This window comes from Alligator mississippiensis, chromosome 4 (genome assembly GCF_030867095.1).
Source record: "Alligator mississippiensis isolate rAllMis1 chromosome 4, rAllMis1, whole genome shotgun sequence".
In the NCBI taxonomy this organism is placed as follows: Eukaryota; Metazoa; Chordata; order Crocodylia; family Alligatoridae; genus Alligator; species Alligator mississippiensis.
In genome coordinates, this window is record NC_081827.1 from 170,660,332 (window position 1) to 170,684,913 (window position 24,582).

Genomic DNA, 24,582 nt, shown 5'->3' on the forward strand with positions numbered 1-24,582 from the left:
AGCACTTCTGAAATTCCACCCCTTCCAAATGACTCAGACCGAGCCCCTCAAATCACTCAGTACTTTTGAAAACATGTGTCCTAGTACCTAGTCTTCGCTCTATTACTGCTTTATTGTTTGACTGGGGTGCCTGTCTCTAGCACCTTTTGTAGCACTTCTGTAGAGGTGTTTAAAGTCACCAGGTGCAAGTATTATTTATATCTAACCAGCTAAGTGTTGCAATAGCACTGGGACAAAACCTCTGCCACGCTAAACACAGCCATTCTCCCAATTTAGTAGGATCGGGCTGGTGACTATTTGGTGAATGGATGTCTAGGCTTCAGTATAAAAAAAAGGCTCAGGACCAGAAAGCCAAGTGGTCAGCATCCACAATAGAGAGCAGATTTTCAAGAGCCTTAGTCTCAAAAGTTCCCACAGAGACTCTTCTGCCCAGATTGTTCCTTCAAAAAATGTGGTTGTGTGGTCTATTGCCTAATGGCCACCCCAGCTCTAATGGTGAGGGCCAAATGCTGCTTAGAAGTACTGGTTTGTGGTGTTACACAGTCCAAACTCACTAGATTGGGACTGGAAAGAATCCCCAAGGCCCCTGAAATGTCTTTTGGTGGTTTGGCCCATTTGTAGCAATGCTCATTAAAGCCCTATCATGGGGAGGAACCAGCAGGGAGTTCCCTTTCACTGGAAAGCTGTGGGCCTTTGCAACAAAGCCTTGATGTAGTCCAAATGGGGCAGAGTTCTGCACTGACCTGCAGGGTGAAAGTATTCCCACCCCCAGCTCAGGAAAGCAGCAACCTTTCCTAACAGCATTCCCTTAGCTGGTGCAAGGCTCCCCCTCTAGTGGCTGTTTATTTTGACTTGGCTTATAAAAGCTAACTGAGAAGTGAACAGCAGAATAGAGGTACAGGGCTCCCCTAGTCCTGCATTACTGAGCAATGTTGCCTGGCTGCTGTTACTCTGCTGTAATGGCAGGAAAAGAGGCTTGAGAGGGGAATATGTAGCTAAGCAACTCATTGGGCTGAAGGGATGCTGCACAAGCCTTTGTCTCCTTAGACAGGCCCACATCCTGCCCCTTTCTCCTGCACCCCTGAGAGTGAGAAAATAGCTGTAGCACCATTGCTGCTCAGTGGAGGGAATGCTCCTTGCTTGCCCCGTAACTATTCTCTGCTGACATTCGTGCTGCAGCATCTGCACTGTGCCTTGCCCAACGTGGCCAGCTGCGGCACGGCTTTTAACCAAGAGGAATTGCTCTTTTTTGGTTTTTTGTACCTGGCACTGATACATGCATGATGGCAGCGCTGCCTCTCAACCAGTGGACGCTGCAGTTCATGGCTGCCTCTCCGATAAAATTATAATGCAGGGAAGTGGGGAGGAGGTGCCTTGGAAAAGAGTCTTGCTCAGGCAGGTCTGAGATTAGCATGTTGACCAAATTTGAAGGATCTTGATGGATGAGCCTCTGACACTCTTGTCATATCTTCTCTCTTTTGCCCCCATCCGCACGCTTCCAAATTACTGTGAGGCGCTCTGTGAGGTCTGGCTTATGTAACAGAGAGCCCGTCAAAGTTCGGACATGTAGGCCCCATGGCCTGCAGCTGGATTGAGTCAGGAGTCTCTATCAAGCACTCATCTAAATGTCTCATTCCTCCAGCATGCCCTCAGGTTCAGCACTCTTTTGCTTTCAAAGCTACACAGTTATTAGTATTAAGCAGGCACATTCAACTAGAAAGCCCGGGAAGTGACAGTGCGTGTGTCTGTGTACGTGTGCATGCACGTGCACCTATTTATCTCTGTGTATCCATTGGGGGTGATGGTCTAAACAAAGAGAGATATTATTAGGACCTGATCCTAACAGAATGACAGGATCATCTTTTCAGAAAGATTCCTAGTGGGGCAGGACAACAGCAAGCCCTGTCTATCTTGTTAACTGTGGACCAGGTAACAGCCTGACATCAAGAAAAGGAGACTGAACAAAGAGTGAGGATTCGCTGCGGTGCAATTATGACTTTTAGCTACAGCCTTGACTAGACTGCAGTACAGAGGTGCACTGCTGAGGGGTTCAAACTGCTCTATTGAATGTACATTATGGCTGTAGATTGTTTGATGGAGAAAATCCCAACCTTTGGCCTCAGAGTTAACAAGTGCCCTGTAATATGAAATCCCTTTTTTCCCACAAGGTGCTAGCACAGGAATGACCTGGGGACACATTAGACAGTGATAAGTGGCTCTTTCCATCCCCCTCCTCTTTTATCCTGTTTACAATACAGGGGCTTTCCTTGAACCAAATCCTTCTTTACCCTCCATGCTCCTGGCTGTTGTGACTAAATGAGATGATTTGCTGATGGGCTTCAACTGAAAATACCCAAAGTCTAACAACTATACCAGGTTATCGCTGGCACACGGTATACAGCAAAAGCCATACATTCTGGTGCCAGCTTTTGCTATTTCCTCACACAGTTTGTTTCTTTCAAGCCACAGTCCCTGCAGGCAGGTGGTTAGAGAGGAAATCCCCCAGATGCTTTAATTTTACCAGAGAAAGTTGCTAACCCTTATGGGTGCAAGAAAAAAAACCCTTGACTCGCATGCACTGTTAAAAGGTTTGACATCAGAGTGCAAAGCAAAAGAAGCATTTTTCTCCTGCTGTTTAAACAAAACTCATTAGTGTTCCCCCTGTCCTCCTGCCAAAAAAGTGCATTTGGCTTCCTGGATAACTACAGAACTGATAGAATTTGGAGCATCAGCTGACAGAACACAAGAACTCATGGGGCATGTCTACATATGTGCTGTAATGCACAGTAGCCTATTTTACTGTGCATTAAGGCGGTGTGTAAAAAACTGTGCTATTACACTAATGCACAGTAAAAAAGGCTACCATGCATTAAGCATCACCTAAAAAGTGTGCGCTTGCACTAGCACAGCCTAATGCACATTAATTTAGTACCTATTAGAGGTACTAAATTTAACGCACATTAGGAAAAGTGCATTAATGGATGTGTAGATGCGCCCAAGAACTGCCACTTACTGGGGCAGACCATAGGTCCATCTTGCCTGAGAATGGATGCAGAAAGGGATAGTGAACTGGGTATGACTAGGCTTGCTTCCACTGTTCCTTTGTCACTTGCAGCCTCCAATATTTATGGTCTAGTAAGTTCTGATTCAGAGGTTGTACCCCTAATTACCATGCTCAGTAGTTACTGGTGCACCTTTCCTCTAAGAATTTGTCAAATCCCTTTTTGAATCTGGATAAACTGTGACCTTCCCCATCCTGTGGCATTGAGTTCCACACTTTAATTACATGCTGTGTGAAAAGGAACTTTGTTAGTTTTAAACCTACTACTGACTAGTTTAATTTTGTGACCCCCTAGTTCTTGTATTGTGAGTAGGACATAATAAATCCCTATTTACTTTCTCTTCACCATTTAGTATTTTGTAAAGCTCTATCATGTTCCCCTTCAAGCATTTTTTCAAGAATGAACAGGCCTAGCCTCTTTTGTCTCTCCTCATATGGAAGCTCCTCTATACTACTAATCATACTCATTGCCCATCTCTAGTTCTTCCATATCCTTTTGAGGTGTGGGGACCAGAACTGGGCACAATATTCAAGGCATGGACACGTTGTCGATTTATAAAGGAATATAATGATACTGTTTGGTTCACAGGAGAGATGGATCCATGAGAAGGCTAGATGCAACATTCCAGCATTTCATCCTTTGCAACTTCCAGGCCAAACTCTTTCAGCTTTCAAGAAAATTCATGGTTTCTAACTCCTACTCCCAAGGCCTGAAAATCCAGACCACTCTCTTTCTGTCTATCCCATTACTTGTTATAGAAACCCTAAATTTAGCATTCAACTAGCAATCTTGCCACTAATACATAAAGAAAAAGGGAACATTTTGCTTGCTGTAGATACATGGGCTTTGTTCCACACGGAAACATTTTTTATCTAGAAAAATGCCCTCAGGGAATGGGGGCAAAAGACAAGGTATGACAAGTGTCAGCAGCTCATCAAGATCCTTCAAACTGGATCAACATGCTGATTTCAGACCTGCCTGAGCAAGATGTTTTCCCAAGGCATGTGGTACCTCCTCCCCACTTCCCTGCACTATAATTGTACCAGAAAGGCAGTCATGAGACTGCAGTATCCATTGGTTGAGAGGCAGCTCTGCCACTGTGTACATATCAGTGCCAAGTTCACAACCCCAAAAACCACCAATTCCTTTTGGTCAGAAAACTGCACTGCAACTGGTCACGTGAGGCCTCACTTCATTCAGCCCAAAACAGAATGTACATCAGTTTGGTTCCTTCTCAGGGACAAGCAATAACTATTTGTGTAGGATATCATTTATGTACAGTCATATGATTGGGAACCACTAACTTCATCCAAGGCTTTCTCCTAGGTCTGGAAGCTCTGAAAGCATGTGGGGCCAGCAGGGGGTTGGATTAGATGAGCTCCTGGGGTCCCTTCCAGCCCTAATTTTCTGATCGTATGAGGGGGAGCACAAGGAACACAAGGGGAATGCTCAGCTGGAACAGGGTTTGTTTGGCTCCCTCACTGTCAGTCTCACTAGGCCACTTTGTACTAGTTGAGTGGCTCTGTCATTATCAGCAGGTGTCTACATGTGCACATTTACTGCACAGTAACCGAAATTACTGCGTATAGGCACGTCTACACGTGCACACCTGTACTGTGCAGTAAATATGGTAATTTACACTGACTTGAGTGTAAGTTTGATATCTGCGTCATGCAGGTATCACATTTACACCCAATTAGTAACACTGTGTGTGGGCTGACTTGAGTTTATACACAGCGTTAATGCACTTTAACACCTGCATGAGTAGACACTGGCCTATACCTGCTTACTGCGCAGCAAATTTACATGGGCATAAATGCACATGTAGACACGTCCAGCGAGAAGCGATTAAAATAATAAGATGCCGTTTAAATTTAAGTTATTTTTTGAATGTGAGGGGAAAAAAGCATCAATCCATCAACTCTGTTTTCATCATGAAGGTGCTGCTGAGAGTCTGTTTTCATTTGCAGAAAGAGTAAGGTGTGGTTTGCTGGGTGGCATGGGCCTATTTGATGCACAGTAGGAACACGGAGGGGCGCTGGCTCCATGTCAGCTCAGTCTGTGGACAAATAAAGACAAGTTGTATTTGACTGAAAGTCAAAGGTTCAACATGCATGCATCTAGGAGCACGAGCTGGTGCTCCTTCCCCAGGAAAGCATCAAGAGGCAGCTCCCAAATCCGCCCACACCCGCTCCCGATGGCGCAGGCCCCGCTCGCCTGCCCGGTTCCCAAAGCGGCCCTCAGGCCGGAAGCAGCAACAAGCTGCACCCGCACGACCGCCCGACCCCGCCGCTGACCCCAGGGCGCCCCCGCGGCCCCTCCCCCACGCCTGCGCACTTCCTCCCCCGCGCTCGTGCCGCTCGGTTGTGAGCCTCCCTCCGATCACGTGGGGGCATCCCCGCACCCCCAGCAGGGCGCTCAACCCCCGGCCCGCCCCGCCCCCAGCGCGTCGGGGGCGGGGCCTCCCTCAGGCCCAGGCTGGGGCGGGGCGGGGCGGGGGATGTTCTGTCAGCGTCGCGCCTGACGTTTGCGCGCGCAGGCACCTCGCAGGGCAGCCTCGGCGGAAATGAGCAGGACCCCGCCGGAAGCTGGAAGCCGGAAGCGGCTCGTTGAGGTGACGTGTGGCGGGCGGCGGGCCGGCAGCTGTACGGGTGCCGCCATGGAGACGCTCTATCATCAGACCAACAAGTGAGCGGTGGCAGCGGGCTGTGTTGGGAGTCTGTGCGTCACGGCAGCTGGGCAGCGCTGGGTTCGGGCTTGGGCTTCCCCCCGCCTCCCATGGGCGATCTGCCCCCAGAGGGCCGCTCGGTGACAAAGCATTTAGTGACTGAGCAGCAGCTGGACGGGCGTCGTGTCTGCCTGGTCTCCCCCCCCCCCGGGGGGAGGCAGGGAGAGGAGGCACCTGGAGGCTTGGCAGGCCTCCGCAGGGAGGCTGGTTGGCCGCTCTAGCCCTGTTGCTGCCCAGGAGAAACCAGGGTCCCCGCAGGCACACGAGCAGCTCCTCAGTGAAGGGTGAGGGGCTGCGCGACACTGGGTGCCCTGAGAAGGTGCCGGGGCAGGGTAGAGGCCCGGAGCAGCCCAGTTCAGTGGGGAGTGTGAGGGGGCTATAGCTGGCGCTGGGGCAGGGCTGTGCCCCCTGGCAATTCCTGCTGTTGAGAGGAGGCCAAGGCAAAGGTGCTCCCTGAAAATAAATGGCAGCAGCAGCAGGACTGAGAGGTAGCGACGCTGGCAGGGAGCCCTGGTCCCTTTGCCACGTGGCAGCAAGGGTGAAGGTGGCCTGCCTGGGAGCCAGGAAGTTTAAAGGACTCATGTGCAGGCCTCAGTCAGTCGTTTGTCCAGCTTCCCAACCCATCAGAGTCCCTTGCGGGCAGGGCCGAGTAGAGGGAAATCCATTTTGCACCTTGTTTTGAGTGTTATGTTTTAGAGTGTGTGTGTGTGTGTGTGTGTGTGTGTGTATATTCCCCCCCCCCCCCCGTCCCTGTTCTGTACTTTGTACTGAACAACAGTCTGTTTGAATAGCAGTTGATCCATATTGTCCTTGTGTTTCTTTGATAGGCAAATCCAGGAGGTCCAGTCTTACATGGGACATCTGGAAACCTCAGACAAGCAGTCTGTGCACTGTGAGTAGCTGAAGTGGGTGGTCCAAGTCCAGTGTGCATGTGCGCTGAGTTTCTTTTTGTCATTGAACCTTGAACTTTTGCGATTCCATTAGCTGTACCCGATGTCATAAGTTTAACCGTTGGCAACTTTTATATTCTATTTTAGAAAGGCAGTGAAGCAAAGTAGGTCAGACCCAAGTTCCATATGATCCAGTATTCTGTCCCCAGTAGCAACCAGCACCAAAGGCTCTGGACCAGGGTGGAAGAAGCTTTCATATCTTAGAAACCGAACAGGCATTTAAGCAGGACTCCATGTGTTTTACTCGTATTACGTAATTTAACTCTGAGTGTGTTTATATAAATGTCCAGCCCATTTGAATCATCCTAAATTCTTGGCCTTGCAATCCCATGGCAGTGAGTTTCACAGCTTGCTTACTTGCATGAAAAGTGTGGTGTTTCTGAATTTCTTTAATGTCCCCTTGTTCAAGTGTGTGGAGACAAGGAACAAGAACTCCATGCTCTCCTTTTCCTAGATTTTTATGTACTTTTGTCACATCCCCACTTGTCTGTTTTCTAAAGAAAATAATGCCAACCCCTCCTTTTGGGTTTCACAGGCTCTTGTCTATTCTCACTTCCTTTCTCAGAACCAGCCATGGTTCTAAAATTAAGTTTTTTGAGATGGAGGACCAGCACTGCACACAGCAGCCAAATGAGGGGGAACTGTTATTTAAATCAGTGGTTCTCAACCTTTGGTACCTTACGTACCGCCTGCTGATTGATGTGGCAAAAGTGAAACCAGAAATCCAACCGTGGCATTTCTGGTTTCTCCGCTGCAAGCCAAGTCCCACTTTTTCCTCGTGTACTACGGCCCAGGGCAAAGCAGCCTGCGCGGGGGCCCCCTCCCTATCTCCCAGCACACTGATGCTGGGGAGTGAAAGCGGCGGGAGGTGTGGCAGCCAGAACTTCTGGCCCAAACAGGCAAAGACACCTCCAACCTGCCGGGTGGGGGTTGGGCCAAACTAAAAACGCAGCACCCGCATACCCTCTGCCCATGTCTCGCGTACCCTCGGGTATGTGTACCACGGGTTGAGAAACACTGACTTAAATAGCGATATTATATTTTCTACGTTATATTTGATCTCATCCTTTTACATCCTAATATCTTGGTGTTTTCAACCACAGGGGTTGTCATTAAGATAGCTTTAGAAATGCCAGGGTCCCTTTCTTAAGGTGATAGTTATTTTAGAATATATGGTCGGGGTGGTTAGCCTCCAGCACAGGCGCTGCAGGGTCACCTGCACTGCATTTGGAAGCTTGGCTGAGTCTATCCCAATTGTGTAGTTGGTCCAATAAAAGGTACCCACAAAAATCCTTGCCTCTGGGATGACCAGTTATATTTTATTGATATTACTTCTCTAAACTTTAGCTTTCAGACATTAAACATATCTTGGTACCCTCACTTCCCTTTGTCACAACCCAAAGTTGTGATTTTTTTGTTTGTGTGTGCTTTGGCACTGTTAAATTATTTTCCCGCTAAATTGCAGCTTCTTTGCACAGTGGAGTTTTCTGCTGCAGAAGAGAACCCCGGTGCAACGGAGTATTCCCACCAAATTTGTAGCTTTCTTTGCATGGTGCATTTCTTTTGCATCCAGGAAATGCACGGTGCAAAGGAGTTCCTGCCATTTGTATGAAGATTCGTGCCACATTATTGGCCGATTCTAATACATGCACACGTGGTGGCTAGCGATTGGCTTGCTAGCTGTATAAAGAGCTTGGGTGGTTTCTACCCAAGTTGGAGAGAAATGAGTTGGAGAGAGAGCAATTGGAGCTCGAGAGGGAGAGCGTGAAGATCTCTAAGCGCCGCGGATCCTTACGGACCCAACGCATTTCTTAAGAAGGCAACAGAGGCCTGAACAGCCTCTAGCCTCTCCCCGTCGCTGATAAATTCCTAGACGTATCCCTTCCTGCATACTGAAGATACGAACCCACGGAGCTTTAACAACTCCGGGGCCAGAGAACCGAACCCACGGAGCTTCGACAACTCCGTGGGAGAGAAATTACCGAACCCACGGAGCTTTAAACTCCGGGGCAAGAGAACCGAATTTGTCGTAGTCCTCCAACGAGGATTTAAGCGGAGCTGCACCTGGAAACTGTCCAGCCTACACCACGACCATCTTGGGTGTAAGTAAATAATCTTTAAATCAACCATTACGCCTCCGTGACTAATTCTAGCTCACCCCCGGTCTCCTCCGGCCCTGTGTGCCTAGGCTGCTGGCCACAGCCCGTGTGCACAAAGACGGGCCCGGCTCGCCCCCGGCCTGCACACCCTTGAGATCTGAAACCTAATTGTGATGGTGTCAGCCTTGTTTAGTAGATCATCTGTTGTTATCTCAACTTCTCAGTCTTTGGTCAAGACAGCTTTTCCTCTGTGTGCTGTTGAGCAAGCTATTCAGTGGAACAGTCACTTTGTCCTTTTCTACCATATGACCAGTGTCTGAGTGCAATTGCAGTCCCCGTGTTATTTTCAGTTTGTTACTGTGCTGCCTCTTTGCTCTCTTCAACGTGTTCTCATTTATTTTCCTGATATGAAGTTGAGGGTATCACCCTTTTGACAGTTACATTCAAGCCATGTGTGTGTTATATTCATGTAGATTCATTTGAGAGATCATGTAGAACAGGGTGGTCAAACTCATGGGCTGGATGAATGGTGTAGGGCCAGTCTGCAGGCAGGATTAAATTCCCAGGTCCCCTCTCCTCTTTGGCCTTGCTCCCCCAGCGTATAGAATCTGATGCCCCCAGACTAGCTGGAGCAGGCATTGCACTCCACAAGGTGCCCACTCTGGCTGGACTACAGTACCTGTGGTGCTTCCTCTGGGAACCATGGCACGCACAGCACCTACTCTAGCTGTTCCAAGACCCACTTGTAGCGTGGGTCCTGGAGCACCTGGAGTGGGTTGGCATCAAGGGTAGTGCTGCATTCACTTCAGCTGGTCTTGCATTCGTGCTGCACACTGCCACCTGTGCAGTGCAGTGGCTGTGGAGGTCACCACATGCCCATGGGGCTGGGCTGGTGTTTGCCATGCTCTATGTAGGTCTGCTCAGAGACAGGGGCAGCACTAGGCGTCAGATGGCAGGGTTCTGTGGGTTGGATCACGCGTTGTGTAGAATCTTTTCAAGTCAGTACTACTTCTCCACCTTCTAGGCTTGTCTCTCATTCTGTTATAGCCACCTTTTGCAACATCTCCTTGATTTCTGTCAGGTTCAGGTCACGTATTGCAAAGCCTCCTAGCTCATTTTTTTTTTATGGTCTTGCACTTCCAAGTGGACCAAAAAGAGCTATGAGCCTTTGTTTTTATTTAATTTCATATGAAACTTTCTGCTCTCTTTTTGCCTCTTTTTCAAAATCAGGTTTCAGTCTTGTTTTTTATTGTATAAGAAGCTGCTGTTACACTAGTCTTAGTTACATAGCCAAACTGCTCACTGACCATGGTCCTGTACATCTAAATCCACCAATCAGCTGGGCTCCCCACCCTGGCCTTGGACCCATCTACCCAGTCATGCTTGAGCCACCATTTGCACAACCCAAAATGGGTTGGCTTTTCCATGCCCTCACACTCTGGCTGGCTGCCTCAGTGTGTGCATAGGTTACCTGTCCCTTAACTGTGTATCCCACTTTTCAAGAGTTTAATTTTCCACTCGGGTCATGTCAAAATGGTTAGCAAGCAACACTTTTGAGTTGCTTCTGTGGCCTGTTATTTGTGTGTGCAGTGTGGTCTATTAGGTATGTGGTTATTCGACTTGTGGTTCTCTGTAGAGCTTAATTCTGAATGTGCATCCCCAAAAGGATGGCTGGTGGCCTGCACTAATTAGACTAAACAGTGAGTGAGTGAGTCTTCTTGGGGCCTCATCTAAGCCATGGTTTAATTTTTTTTTTTCTTCTTTTTTTCCACCCCCAGGTTTGGCCAGTCAGCAGTTTATCGACCCTAAGAAATGGTCTCCCCCCATCTTTTTTTTCAAAGGGCTGTATTGGCAACCCAAGGTCACATGACTCTCAACTGGGATCTCTAACCACACCTTGCATACCTTTGGGATGTGCTAAATTTCAGGGCAATTCAAATAGCACTTCAGAGATGATAGAAGGAAGTCTCTAACTGTAGTGGCTATAGCATTGTTCTCCAGTCTGTACGATGCTTTGAGAGACTTGAATGACAATTTCTGTATAGAAGCACGTGGATTTTTTGGAGTGGATGTAGGGTTTCTTTGTCCTCTTCTGGTGCAATGTTTTTAGATGTTTTCAAGGCTGCTGGCCGACGTTACTATGATCACACAGTTGGGATTTGAAGAATTTTATGTCTGGTCCTATAAATCAGGGAGCAGAGAGAAAATTCCTCACATCCCAATTGTGTGACTGCCAGGGCATGCAGCTGAGGATTGGGAGCTTCCTAATCATCAGCTGCCCAAGAAGCTGGGACTTCAGGGATGCCCCCTGCTGACAATCATCTGATTGTCAGCAGGGTGCAGCCCCAGGTCCAGGACACATGCCATATTGAAAGTTGAATACAAACCAGCCATGAAAATGTTTCATGTTTAGTAGCCAGTTTGCCATTTTATCCCACCATTAAACTCCCTGAACAGGCAGTATGCTACAATTTATCATGTGATATAGGTCTTAACTAGCAGAAGGACTCATTCTTCACCTGGGTCATTACTTTTGTAATTGCAGTGTTTGCTTATTTTTTAGTACAACATATTTAGGTCAAAATATTGTTTATTTTTAAAGAACTTAGTACAACATATTTCACATTTAATATTTAATGTGGCACGATATTCCAAATGACATCCAAATTAATTATTTTTATTGTAGAACTTCTTTGTAAGCAATGTTTGCAGTGTTTCCTGTTGGTGATAGTGTATACAACCCTCTTCAACTACCAGCTCTGGAGCAAGCCACACAACTGTCCGTGTGAAAAGCATTGTTCCCTTAAATAGTCACTGGAAGCCCCAAAAAGGGTCAAATGAATAATAGCCTGCCTATAATTTTTCTTCAGGTGGTAGTCAGTGATTTTGGAAGGTTTAGAATAGATAGGTCCAGTCGTTCTCAACTTATAAGCAAACATTATATATATATGTATGTATATTTTATTGCAATGCATTGTGTGTTTAATCTTTTCCAACAACTTGGTTCCTTCTCTTTTTTTTTACCTTCACAGTGGTAGAAAATGAGATTCAGGCAAGACTAGACAAAATATTCAGCAACTTGGAGCGCCTGGAAATCCTGTCTAGCAAAGAACCTCCTAATAAGCGGCAGAATGCCAAACTGTAAGTGTTTGTTTTCCCTTTCCGTGATAGTGCTTTACACTTCTGTGGCTCCTTCCATCAAAAGGTCTTGAAGCACTTTATAGACATGTGTCTTATTCCTGTCTGTACAATCAGTGGAATTGAGGCATAGAAGGGAAGTGAGTTCCCCAAGGTGACACACTAAGGTAGTGTTAAAGCCAAAAGTAGTACCTTGGACTCTTGTGTTCCATGCTGTAATCAATAGATTGTACTCTCCTCTTGCTTTGAAGAAGATATGTTGTTTCATAAGGGAATTAAGTAGCGTTTATAACTTCTCTGGCTGTTTTCAAACTGGTGCCTAAACTGAGGTGATCAGATTGTTGGCCCCCCAGGCACATTTTAAGCATCAGGTTACTAAGGATTGAGGGTTTTTTGGTCTTTTTTTTTTTTGCTGATTTGGCCAGCCAGCTCCAAAAGGTGTGGTATCCATATATCCTTATCATAAAACATACGACCTTGAAGAATTTACAACAGGTGAGGAATACTCTGTGTATTACTTCTAGATCAGTGCTGCTATTAAAGATGAATTTTTTTAACCCTTCTAAATCTCATTTTCAGCTTGTTACATGGCCATTTTTAGGGAAGAGTGTTCCAAAACAGACTTATTTTTCTCTTATGCTTCTTTGGAATGGCATGATGGAAGCTCTATTTTTTTGTGTCCACCCTGTAGAAGTGGAAGACTTGAGAGTCTTTTCAGTCTTGGCAGCCTGCTTATTAGGTGACTTCACTGTGACTTGGGATCTGTGAGGATATTAATTTGAGAGAGAGATTTTAGTTTGAGGTATTGATCTCCTGCTTGATTACTGGTTGTGAAAATTAACATTTTTTTTTTTAAATGATGTAAAACGGGGATCACCAACCTGTGGCCTGTGGGTCATTTCTGGCCCCTGGAGCTGTTTGATTTAGCCTGCACATGTGAGTCTTTGGTAGTGTTTGGTGGTGGGCATTCACCTTGTGCTGCTCTGGAGAGGAGCACCAGTGGCAGGCCATCTCCTGCCAGCTGTCTGCCTCTGACCTGTGCTGGACATTCTGGCCCTCAGCCTGAAAAGGTTGCCAGCTGCTGGTCTAAAATTCTTGCCAGGTACTCTTTCTCTTGGATGTTCTTGCTCCCTTGAAAATCCCAGCTTTAAAGACAAAGTATAATAAAAAGTCAGACGTTTGTGGAACAGCATCTCTTTTCACTAGTAGTGAAATGACTCACCTGGAGTCGTGGACCAAGAAGTAAAGGAGGTAAAATTGTTCAAATCTTAGAATTTGCACAAATCTGTCTTAAGGAAGGCTTATGTGCTACTCTGAAGAGAGGATGCATGAGGCAGCTCAGGGTTCATCCTTTGCCCATTTGTAAGTAATCGCATACCTGTTTTGCTCTGAACTGTGGCATGAAATTTTGGCTTCTGACACTTGACTTTTCAAAGACAAGTTAGGTGTGGACAAAATATTCTTTTTAGCATTAGTTGTACTCTAATCTTTAATGCCCTGTCTATCACAAATTAAAGACCAAAAAAAATGCTACCTTATGTTGCCTAACCTTGGGATTTTCCTCCTCTTTTTGATTCTGTGTAGCCGAGTTGACCAGCTCAAGTATGATGTCCAGCACCTGCAGACAGCACTGAGGAACTTCCAACATCGCCGTTATGCCCGGGAACAGCAGGAGAAACAACGAGAGGAACTTCTGGCTCGCACGTTTACCGCTAATGTAAATATTCCTTGCTCTAGAACATAGGGCAGTTCCATAAAGCATCCACCTTATCCATTTGATAGGGGGAAGCATGGGGTTAGGATTTGTGTAAGATGCTGCAAATGTATGTAAAGATAGAAAAGGTAACACTGGGCTTGGTTAGAGGGCAATTTACAAAGCAGAGCCAACAACAGAAGAGGAATAATTGCTCTAGAAAAACTTCCCTGCTTTTGCTCTGTTCAGTGATATGTTAGCTCATGCAAGCACACCAAAACAGGACTAGGTGTTGGCTTTGAAATAGTATAAAATTATTTTTAAAAAACACTTCCTGGGAGCTGCAGTATGGTTGGAAAGTGCTATCATTTTGCAGTGGTATTTCAGAGCTTGGATTGGCAGTGTTTTGCAGTGGGTAGCTGCCTCAGTAGAGCTAAGCTCTGAGCACAGGACACCTCCAAATTGGCCTGCTCCACCAGAGTCAGTGCTTCCCCCTGCAGTGTTGCCACCACTGTTTCTCTCCCTGCCACGAAGGCAAAGCCACCCCCCCCCCCAATTGCACACACCGTAGAAATGTCACTGAAGCCCCCCCCACAAACACTGCAGAAGCCCCTTGCTCCATTGGCTGGATAAAATGGCTTTGAGGGATAGATGTGGCTTATGGGCCAGAGGTTGCCAGCCCCTGTTTTAGATGCATCTGTGTCAATGAGTTTTAATCTCTCTAGGGCAGGGGTGGCCAATCTGTGGCTCTGGAGCCACATGCAGCTCTTTAGAAGTTAATATGCATCTCCTTGAATCTTTGCACAAGCACATGGTGACCTGCTTCCATTTGGTTCCATTTGGAAGCTGGTCACCGTATGCTTGTGCAAAGATTCAAGGAGACGCATATTAATTTCTGAAGAGCCGCATGTGGCTCTGGAGCTGCGGGTTGGCTACCCCTGTTCTAGAGTACTGGTTGGCAGAACACAGGAACACTCTTCCAATTGCTCAAATGATTCATAAGTTTTCTCAACTTTTTTAACGGGTCTGAATTGGATGGAAGGAGGTTTATGTTGCTCCATCTCCCTACTGTATTGTTACTTTCCAGCGAGATGCCAGCTGCACTGCAGAGGCTCAAAGGACAGCTGTCCAGTGAGAAGTTTTCCCAATGAGAATGTGCAGAGAAGTTTTCCGAGCATCACCGCTGGGTCACCCTTTACTTTTTCTTCTCTAGCTCAGGCCTGGTGCCATTTTTGCTAGAATGATAAAATACTATTGGTTTTGCATTTTGGTCCTGGCACCCACTGGTTGTAAAGGGACAGCAAATGATTTCTCTAATTCTTGACTTGCAAGGCCAAAGCAAAAGGCTCAATATAAAGTTTGTAGCAGTGTAGTTGGCCACCTTGGAATTATAAATGAAACTTTAATTGAGCAATGCCGACTTGGCAGCATCTTAAATTCTCTTAAAGAATTGAGTTCTGCAAATGTGGGCATGCCAGTAATTAAATTTCCTATAACTAAACAATTTTTCTTTTCCCAGTAATAAGAGAAACCCAAATAAGAGGAAACTGACTATAGAGGATTTTCAGTGGAATTGCTCATACTGTCAATGTCAACTGAAGTATAGAGAGATTCTTCCTTTGAACTGTTCGTGATCTCTTCAGGGAGATGTGTAACAATAAGTTAGAAATTCAAACAAATATGAATTCTGATTTGTCCTTTGATTAGCTCTCAATTCTTGCCACACATTTTCAAATCCATAAAAATGTTTAAATAGCTCTGACGCACAATTTTCCCCCTGTTATCCGTAATGTCTTATGTCGTTTTTTTTAAGAGAGAATGTGTGACACGGGCATGTGACCAAACCTCGAATCAAGCTCTCTTTAACTGATAAAATAGGACTCATAAAATTGATAACACTGCCTTGGACATTTTCTTTAATTCAAAGGTACTTAAATATAGCTTTTATCCTAAAGATTTTCCTGATTTTTTTTTTTCCCCCCCCCCCCAGTAAAAAAATACTAGCAGTGCAGTTACAACATTTTATGGCACCTCTTGGACAATGAACTGACTGTCCCATGTAAACAAAGTTGGTTTTTTGTTTTGTTTTGTTTTTTAATACCATGAACACTTTATTCAGCTCCAGAGCCAAATAGAGCTCTATCAGTCCTACTCTTCAAACACTTTGACCTCCCTCCTTAAATTCCCATTCTGTTATTCTCTTTCCATTTAAAGAGAACTTGGAATGAAATTAAACCCCTTATTCAGCATTCTTCTGTAACCCAAAGATAAATGTAGGCAGATGGCAAATGCTAAAATCACACATTAAAAGCATCATCAGCTCCTTAATACCTTGCTGTGATAATCTGCACAATCTGTTTAGGATTAGTGGTGTGGATTCTCTGGGTCTGTGTTGTTAATTAGTGAGAGCCACTCACCTAAAACATACTACTTTTCTAGACTCTAGGCACCCCTAGGAAAATGTCAGCTCTTTGTTTTCACTTGTTTTTGACTATGGAAAAATAACAGAGCAATTCTTCTATTGCACAGACCTCAAAGACCACAACAGGGCAGAATCCACAGTATCAGAAACATCCCAATTTGAAATCTACTCATCCTCGTGAATCGGGTGTAGGTGTTTGCACACCAATCAGTGGTAGTATTTGTATGGCACCCCCTGGCACCTTTAAAAGGTTCTTTGGGCACCACAGTTGAGAATCTCTGCTGTACACAAGCAGCTTTCCCTCCTTCCTCTTACTTTACCACAGTTGAGATTGTTATTCATAAAACAAGATGGAAACATGGAAGATCCATCATAATTCACTCTTTGTTGCCTGGCTTTTTTTTTTTTTTTTTTAGCTTTTCCAGTGACTATAGATTCATGGTCTCTGCTTTTTTTTTCAATGGCCAGAAGAGGTCACTGTGTTCACCTCTTTTACAACAAAAGTCATAGATCTATCAAGTTTCAGGGGTGTACTTGATAGCCGTGTTGGTTTGAGACAAAAAGACTTACAAAAAACTAGAACTAGAAAATTGTCCTTTTCTGCAAGCTTTCCAGTTGGTCTAATAAAAGGTATCATTTTGGAACCAAGAGTTCTAGTTTTTTGTATGTCTATATATCAAGGTTTTCCCATAACAATAGATTTTAGGCTTCTACTTGAGCTAGAATAACTTTTTGGCAGGTGTGCCACAAATTAACCCCCACACCCTTCCCAAGTGCCACTCCAGTCCCCTGGCCAATGCTGCTTTCTGCTCCCTGCCCCCTCTGCCACGTGCTGTGTAGAGGCGGCCTGTGCCACTTGGGCACACATACTGATTGCCTACCACCGAACCAAGGCATCTCTCTGGGGAAAAAAAAAGAAGTCCAGTCTTGTTTTGAAAACTTCCAAAGACAAATCAGCCCTGTCCTTAGGGAAGTTTGGTCAAAGGGTTGATCGCTCTCAATATTTCATCTGCGTTTGACTCTAGTGTGAATGGCGAGCTTCAGCTTCCAGCTATTTACATCTTGTCATGCCTTTTTGTCTTAAAATAAAAAGGAATCTATTATCTATTTTCCCCTTGCACTTAGACCTTTGTAAACTTCCTGCTTGGTGATAAATAATGTTTCTTATCATAGTGCCTTTCTCACTGTGGCACTAAGAGTGGGATTCTTGGAATTATTCCACTTCAGCTGTATTTTTTTCCCTTGTAAGGTCAAACTAGAGGATCACTTTTGAACCTCTGCCCTTAAGATCTGTCAGTGTAGGCTTGTCTGAACCCATTTTTCACGTCAGATACATAGTTTCCTCCAAAAATACCACATGCAAGATATTATCCTCTCCAAATCCTATTCAGTTTTGTCTTGAATGTCTGTGTTTTTGGATCAAACCATGGGTGTGGGACTGGGAGTGAGCAGCAAGGTAACCAAGACACTGCATTTCCCCCACAGGACTCTGACACCACCATACCGATCGACGAAACATTACAGTTTAACGACTCCCTCCAGAATGCCCATCGTGGCATGGATGATCTTATTGGCAGTGGGACCAGCATCCTGCAGGGGCTGAGGGACCAGAGAATGACACTAAAGGTGGGGGCATCCCTTTTGCCAAAAGGAGTCCAAATTTCTGCATTTATGATGATGAAGCCATTTTAATTAAACCTGAGAGCTTTACATCCTAGTACCCTGTAAGAAGTAACTTTTAAATATTTTTTGAAGACAGGATGGACTAGTAGCTTGGGTAGAGCACTAGAAACTGGGATCTTTTTCTGCAGCTGGGCTGTAGTGGTGTAGTGATCACTTTCTTATAGCCTGTCTAAGCACCTGCTGTAAAGAGGGAGAACAAAATACTAGATTGTAATGGGCACTTCTGGTCATACTGCACAAGCACAACATCCCTTGTCAAATTTGTCTCTGACTGTAAGGGTTCAGAGTGGAATGGCAGGGATACTGCAGGTTAGTATTGAAGAGTAGTGAAGTTATGAAGTGGTGCATAGTGTCCCTCCACCCAATGCCAGTGTTAACCTCCTGCTTTCACAGGCTTCACATCTTTCCTGGACTGAGAATTTCTCTTATGTTTTCATGAATGTGCTTTTTATGTATTTTTCCTTAGAGTTTGCCTCACCATAACCCTTGTAATGTCCAAGATGCTGCTTGTTAACATTTTAATATTCTGGCAGAGGTGGCCCCAGCCCAGTCTTCTCCATGGATGTTAGAATGAATCTGGGGAAAGTCTGGACTACTTGACCTCCTATTTCTCAAGTTTAGATGGGTGCAAGAAGAGAACAAGTATCCCAAAACCAATAAGGTCCTAGCTCCTTATCCAAAGGATATACCTGTTTCTCTTACAGTAGTAACTAAACAACCTTCTTTTTTCCCTGCAGCCTTTAACATGCTAATTTAAAAAGCCATGTAATGGGTTTCTTTTTTCTAAGAAAGGCAAAATTAAATGCTTCGCTGAAGCATGCTTGTACTTTTTGGCAGTACCATCACTTAGCAAAAGAGCATGGAGTTAGAATAGGCCTGCTAGAAACCAGCAGAATGCTAAATTTCGAAGTGTGTGTGGTCCAGGGTTTTAATGCGAGTTCTCTGGGGAGGAATGGGAAAGCCTGATCAGGTCTCACCTGCTGAAGAGAGGAAGCTAATTTCAATAAACTGAGTAAATACCCATCCATACATAACAAATACCACTGATATGTTATGGTAGGAGTATCAAAGATATGTCCCATAGAGCAGTTTCACTCTACCTGTGGGACTCCTAGAGGTGCCAGGAGTTTGAGGGTAGGGTCTGACTCCAAATTACAACGTATGCAGCCTCACGGGATGCATATTGTGCGGGCAGGGTAAGCAGTGGCTGTGTTAACCACTGTGCTGCCACCCCTCACCCTGCTATTGGAGATGGGTCTTAATTCAGTCCCCAGGGAGCCCTGTGGTCTGGATCTAGCTTGGGGGGGCTGGGCAAATCTGGCACCCCTGTGCCTACAGTATTGCAAATCTGTTTGCTTTCAGATTATGGGTGTAACATATGGTGTCCATTCAAACATGGCTAGATTGGTTACTCTCCAAAACTACTTCCACATTTGTTAATTAGCACCATTTATTCTCTTGAAGACACAGGATTTAATTTGACCAGTGAGGCTGAACTGCCTAGGATGCCCCCCTACTGTTCAGAGTTGAAGTGTGATGGTAGGGTATTGTGATGAAAACATGCTACTCTCCATGCTTTCCACATCCCAGTGCTAAACAACTTCAGTCTGAGTTCTTTCCTTTGAGCCAAGAGGCCTCTCTGAAGATCTCTGAAATGCTGATGTTCTACTAGGACCTGGAGCATGGTATATGTAACTAGATCTATTGTGATCATCGGAGGTGAAGGCCTCTTCTTAGAACCCCTGATGCACAGTGTCCCTTGCTGTGCACATGTGGTTGCATCAGAAATTGGCCAACAGAAGCAGACACACCCAGTATGTGAGCCAGTGATGTAGTATCCTATCCATCTACCTGCTGAGCAGTAGGGCTGTGTGAAGCTTTGGGTGCTGATTCGATTTGGAGGAGATTCGACCTGATTCGGCGGCCGAATCTCCAAATCCGAATCGAATCAGGGGACCAATTAAAAGGTCCAAATCAATTTGAAGCTCTCTGAATCAATTTGGAAAAGATGCCAAAAGCTTCTGCAATTTGGGCAGTCCCTGCTAATTGCAGCAGGGAGCTGGACCCGGACTGGGACCTGGTAAGTAGGAGGCAGGGGAGAGGGGACCATGGGGGGGACCTCTGCCAGGCCCCATCCCTGCCCAGCCCCAGCTCCTGGTTGTTTAAAAAAAAAAGCCCTGACTCATCGGCTCCTGCCAGGCTGGGGGGCGATCCCTGCTGTCCCATGCTGCATGGGGGCTCTGCCACGAACCCCCTCCGACCCCTGCCCGCTCTCCCAGCTCCCCTCGTGGCTGCCCTGCCATGAGGGGGGCTGGGAGAGTAAAAAGCCCCTGGAGAACAAAAAACCCCTGGAATCACTGGCTGTTGCAGCAGCTTCAGGGCTTTGGGGGGCTAATGGAAGAGCCCCCCACGCAACACGGGGATCGCTGCTGTGTTCGCCGCCGCCACCCCCACCCCAACCCTGGGCAGGAGCTGGTGAGTCTGGCTTGTTTTTGTTTTTTTTAAAGCGTTGGGAGCTGGGGCAGGCGGGGAAGCCATGAGGCGGGCTAGGAGAGCAGGCAGGAGTCGGGGGCTCGTGATGGAGTGTGGTGGGGGGCAGTGGGGAATCGCCCCCTACCAGGCATGAGCCAGTGAGTGGGGGCTTCTTTTTTGTTTCAAAGAGCCGGGAGCTGGGGCAGCCATTGAGAGCAGGTGGGGGACGGGGCCTGTGTGATTCAGAGATTTGGCTGATTTGGCAGCAGCCAAATCTCCCAATCAGATTTGGCCGAATTGATTCGGGACAGTGGTTCGAATCACCGAATTGAACCGCTGTCCTCCGAATCGGCCGAATCCCAAGCGAAATACTAGCCGCTTCGCACAGGCCTACTGAGTAGTATCCAACTGGGCTCCTCTGAACTTGTTTTGCACCAGTGCTTTTCTTCCCCCCCTCCCTACCACCCCACCAATTCTGCCTTATAACAAAGGACTTTGCCCCCCTGCAAGGATCACTAAGGAGGCCATTTCTATTGCATCCTGATTCCACAGCCTGCCAGGGGGATAAATTGATGGCCTCTTAATAGAGCTATGTGCACAGCTGTGTGTTTAGCATGGTTTGCAGACACCCTTTGCATTTGCCCCTTCAGCAGTGAGGCAGCTGCCCAGGCTCAAGCCTGCCTCTTCAGTGCCTAGTTACAGCGCTTCTTTCTCTTCTAGAAACTCTTGTTGAGGTTTTGGCTGTCTTTGCTAGTGCCTTTTCATTTCTAAACACCCTGTCAGAAGTCACCAAGGCTATAAATCAAGCTCTTCTTGGCACTGGCCATCCATCAGTCTAGGAAGAGCCATCTAACTTTGGGAAAGGCCATCTAACTTTAAGATCTTCCATGCTCTTATTATATTATGCATCTATGACACCACTCAGAAAAACTCTGTTAATATCTACTTGGTGCAGTGGATATTGTCTGGGCTTCTCTTCTTAGTGTCCTCTTCAGGGTCCCTTGTTTGGAGCCTTTGACTTCTCACTTCACTACAGGTGTGGGTTTTTGTCCCATTCACTTGATTTGTACACCCCCACTTTAGTTGTGGGTATTGTTGGCTCAGTTCCCTCTGGCCAGTTGGGGATTTTATGGTCACTTGTTTCTAAGATGCTAAGATGTCCTTAAAATGTGAAATGAGAAGGGATGAATGATAAGGCTAATGTTTTCTTTTCTCCTTGTCACTCAGGACACTCATAAGAAGATCTTAGATGTTGCCAACATGCTGGGCTTATCAAACACAGTGATGCGACTGATTGAGAAGAGGGCCTTCCAGGACAAATACTTCATGATTGGTGGAATGCTCTTGACCTGTGTGATCATGTTCCTTGTGGTGCAGTACCTGACATGAGTTGACAGTTCCAGCAAAGGAAATCATCTTTTGGAACAAAACAGACCACCCTTCAGACTACTGCCTGTTTTACTCTGAGTTCATTTCTGTAGACAGCAGAATTTGCTAAGTGACAGTCAAGTCATACATGGATAAGTGAATAGAGGAACAAACATGGATTTGGGATGTTTATGACCCATAACAATCTCTCCAGCCTTCAGTGCTGTCACTCTATTGCCTGTATACTTAAGGATCTGGCTACCTAGGAGACATCATGTGCAGTGAATCTTTTGGCCAGTTCTAATACTAGATACGGTTGTGGTGCCCATCTTCTGAGGCTGAGGAAGATGTGGCATGGCTTTCCCATCCCTGTGCTGGTCGCAAGTGTTCTTCATGTCTTTCTCATACGCAGAAGGCTGTTAAGAAGAGCAAATGCTACATGGATCTGCCCTGCAGAGCATGCATGCAGAAAGAGTGCTACAATGTAAGGTTTTGGGTTCCCCTATGAAAATTTGGTCCCTTTACACAAGAGGTGAAGTAGAAGGATGTCGTTATCACAGCATGAACAGTTGCTAATTTTCTTATTTTGCAATAACTGGATATAGCTCTTCCTGCCTTAGGCCAAGATGTCGCTATTTGTATGTGGAAATAGATTCCCAGACCCTTTGTTTTTTGGAAAAGCCTTGGTCCTTTGCAGGTTGAATTCTTCTCCATGGAAGTTGAGTGGTGGACTCTACATGCAGATAAATACAGTTTAGTAGAAGACTTTCCAGCGTCTATTTTAACCTCTACTTTTCCTCTATTGCCACCCTGTGATAGCAACTGCTATCATCCCCATGCTTTTATTGGGAGATGAGACACTGTTGCTTCAGTGGAGCTGAATCTTTATATAGCCAATTGTTTCTGACAAGTCCAGCCTTCAAAAGACTCTGTTTCCATTGCACAACATGCTCTGGCAAGTTATTTTGTGTTCTGCTTGTAGCTACTACTGTGACAACAGTGGTTGGAGCTAAGGAGGTGAATATATCACCGTTCCACTGCAGCTGCCTCATGATTTTCTGTTCAGGATTTTTTTTTTTAAACACTGTGGTCTTTTCGATATGCAGCTCAAATGAATCAAAGGGGTGTATGGTACTGGGGCAAAGACAGTTTCCTGGGGTTACCTGTCAAGAATTAGAAACATCTATTTCAGCCTTGGTAGCAAGGCTTATGCTTCGCACTCATCCTGTATCATCTTCAGGTTCAGAAACATCCTTCATGATTTGCTAGTTGAGTTACAGAAAGCTAGGCACAGTGATGTTATAGAGGCAGAATTCTACCCCTTTTTAAATGTCTGATGTAATAAAAGTGGCCTCTATTTTAGCCCCGGTATGCTTTTATAGATTGCAAGACTTTTGTCTCTTAGTATAGTCATGTCCAAACCTTGGGTGTAACCCACTTTAAATGGCCTTCATTGGCATCCTAATCCCCAACTTCATGTGTAAGTCTGGAGCATGTCCAGATGTTTTGTAATAGTGGTGCTATAATGTACAGGTAATTTTGTAATGTGCTGGGAAACCATTTAACTTGATGTAACTGGTGAAATTGTATCTTATTCTTCAAAATACTACTTTTCACCTACAAGTCCTACAATAGGGGATAGTCTTCTTTTTTTTTTTTTTTTAATTGTATGGTGTAGAAGTGCATAGCCTATTCCAAATTGAAAGTGGGATTTCTCTACCCCAACTTTAAGTCTAAATTGTCTGGGCAAGCAGATCGGATATATCAGTTTGTGCTAAAGCCCTGCAGCTAGACTGACTAATCTCAATACTGCTTCATAACTTCTAAGGTCAGAAGGGACCATTAGAGCATCTTGTGTAAACCTGTGTAATATAGAGCATTAAAGTTCATCCACTTACTCCCAGGCGGAGCCCAGTAACTCAAGTTGACTAAAAATGTTGCAGTATTCAAACAAGACTGCTGTGTCAAAGGCCAAAAAAGAAGGCTGAGATGCTCCTATAACAGGGAACTGATAGGTGAGATGGATCTTGGTGATCCATGAACAGAGAGGCAAATTTACTCAGCTGGAGCATTATTGGACATGCAAAAACTGATCACATGCTCAGCTGTGTGCTCTCTCTTGTACTTGTCCAACTGTAGATACAGCTACCTTTGAAGTGTGTAGAATAGCAGCCGCATTTATGATGGAAGCTAAGTCAAGAAGTGGAGAGGGATTCCATTTTACTTTACTTTACTTTGAATCTGTTCCTTTCTATTTAGGACTGGAGTAGTAGCCCTAGAAATAAAGTCCTTGGAGATGGAATTCTCTTACCTCAGGTTGAATTGCTTACTCATCTATTTTAACAGCCCTCCCTCATTTAGTAGACCTCCCCTCCTTTCAGGGTGCAAGAATCCTCCATTGAATCCTCATCATGGTTGTGTTCTAATGCCTTTTTGGCAGTTAGGAGGAGATTCTTGTTGCAGGCCAGCAGTGCTGCTTTTAGATTCCCTAAGCAAGCTGGTTCCTGTTTTTGAAACATGTCAAGTTTGGTTGGTGTTGGGTTTTTTGTTTGTTTTTTTCAATGCATCCCTGTTTATCTCTTTCCCTAGGTATGTACAGATATTGGTCAGCCTGGTTCACTCCTAGCCCTTCTCTTTCTGTAGCAGTCTGAAAGCTCTGGGGCTTGTGTTAGCAGTCACTGACAGAAGAGTAATTAGTAATGCCTCTTCTCTCCCACATTGGGCTTGAAAATTATCAAGCCAGCTTCAGAGTGATTTCTGTTGCTACATTTGTGGCAGTTTTCCCTTTGCTTGTCACCTTCTGTGCTAATGGCAAAATCTAAAATTACAGTAGCTATTGGAGTATAGCCTCAGTTGAACCCCTTTGGAAAGCACCTGCTGAGAAGTTGTTCAGATCACTGAATTCATTGGGATAAGTGAACTAGATGGTAGTTACTGTGTCAAATATAAGTAGATACAATATTGTAC

The 24,582-nt window shown here is 45.4% G+C and overlaps 1 protein-coding gene and 1 long non-coding RNA gene across 4 annotated transcripts; one reads left to right on the forward strand and one right to left on the reverse strand.

Annotated features, from left to right (window-relative positions):
• Positions 1-4,929: 4,929 nt before the first annotated feature.
• On the reverse strand, positions 4,930-5,513 carry LOC109284310 (uncharacterized). Its single transcript, XR_002091719.2, has 2 exons — positions 5,400-5,513; positions 4,930-5,121 (listed from the first exon to the last, which is right to left on the reverse strand). It is a non-coding gene; the product is annotated as an uncharacterized LOC109284310 (long non-coding RNA).
• A 57-nt stretch (positions 5,514-5,570) lies between these two features.
• GOSR2 (golgi SNAP receptor complex member 2) lies at positions 5,571-23,930 on the forward strand. 3 transcript variants are annotated; one of them, XM_014594184.3, is made up of 6 exons: positions 5,586-5,750; positions 6,618-6,682; positions 11,872-11,980; positions 13,562-13,694; positions 17,578-17,718; positions 21,475-23,930. In XM_014594184.3, the coding sequence occupies exons 1-6, from the start codon at positions 5,629-5,631 to the stop codon at positions 21,634-21,636; spliced, it is 732 nt and encodes a 243-aa protein (XP_014449670.3). In that variant the 5' UTR covers positions 5,586-5,628; the 3' UTR covers positions 21,637-23,930. The 3 variants fall into 3 exon arrangements, with proteins under 3 accessions (XP_019347857.2, XP_014449670.3, XP_059583054.1); XM_059727071.1 differs by lacking the exon at positions 5,586-5,750 and adding an exon at positions 6,003-6,074; XM_019492312.2 differs by lacking the exon at positions 17,578-17,718 and having other exon boundaries at positions 5,571-5,750.
• Positions 23,931-24,582: the final 652 nt, after the last annotated feature.

Bases quoted from the DNA above. Each gene is read 5' to 3' on its own strand.
- GOSR2 (XM_014594184.3), top strand. From the start codon at position 5,629: ATGAGCAGGACCCCGCCGGAAGCTGGAAGCCGGAAGCGGCTCGTTGAG. The intron at 11,981-13,561 runs GTAAGTGTTTGT...GATTCTGTGTAG, and splicing joins AAGCGGCAGAATGCCAAACT to CCGAGTTGACCAGCTCAAGT. The intron at 17,719-21,474 runs GTGGGGGCATCC...CTTGTCACTCAG, and splicing joins ACCAGAGAATGACACTAAAG to GACACTCATAAGAAGATCTT.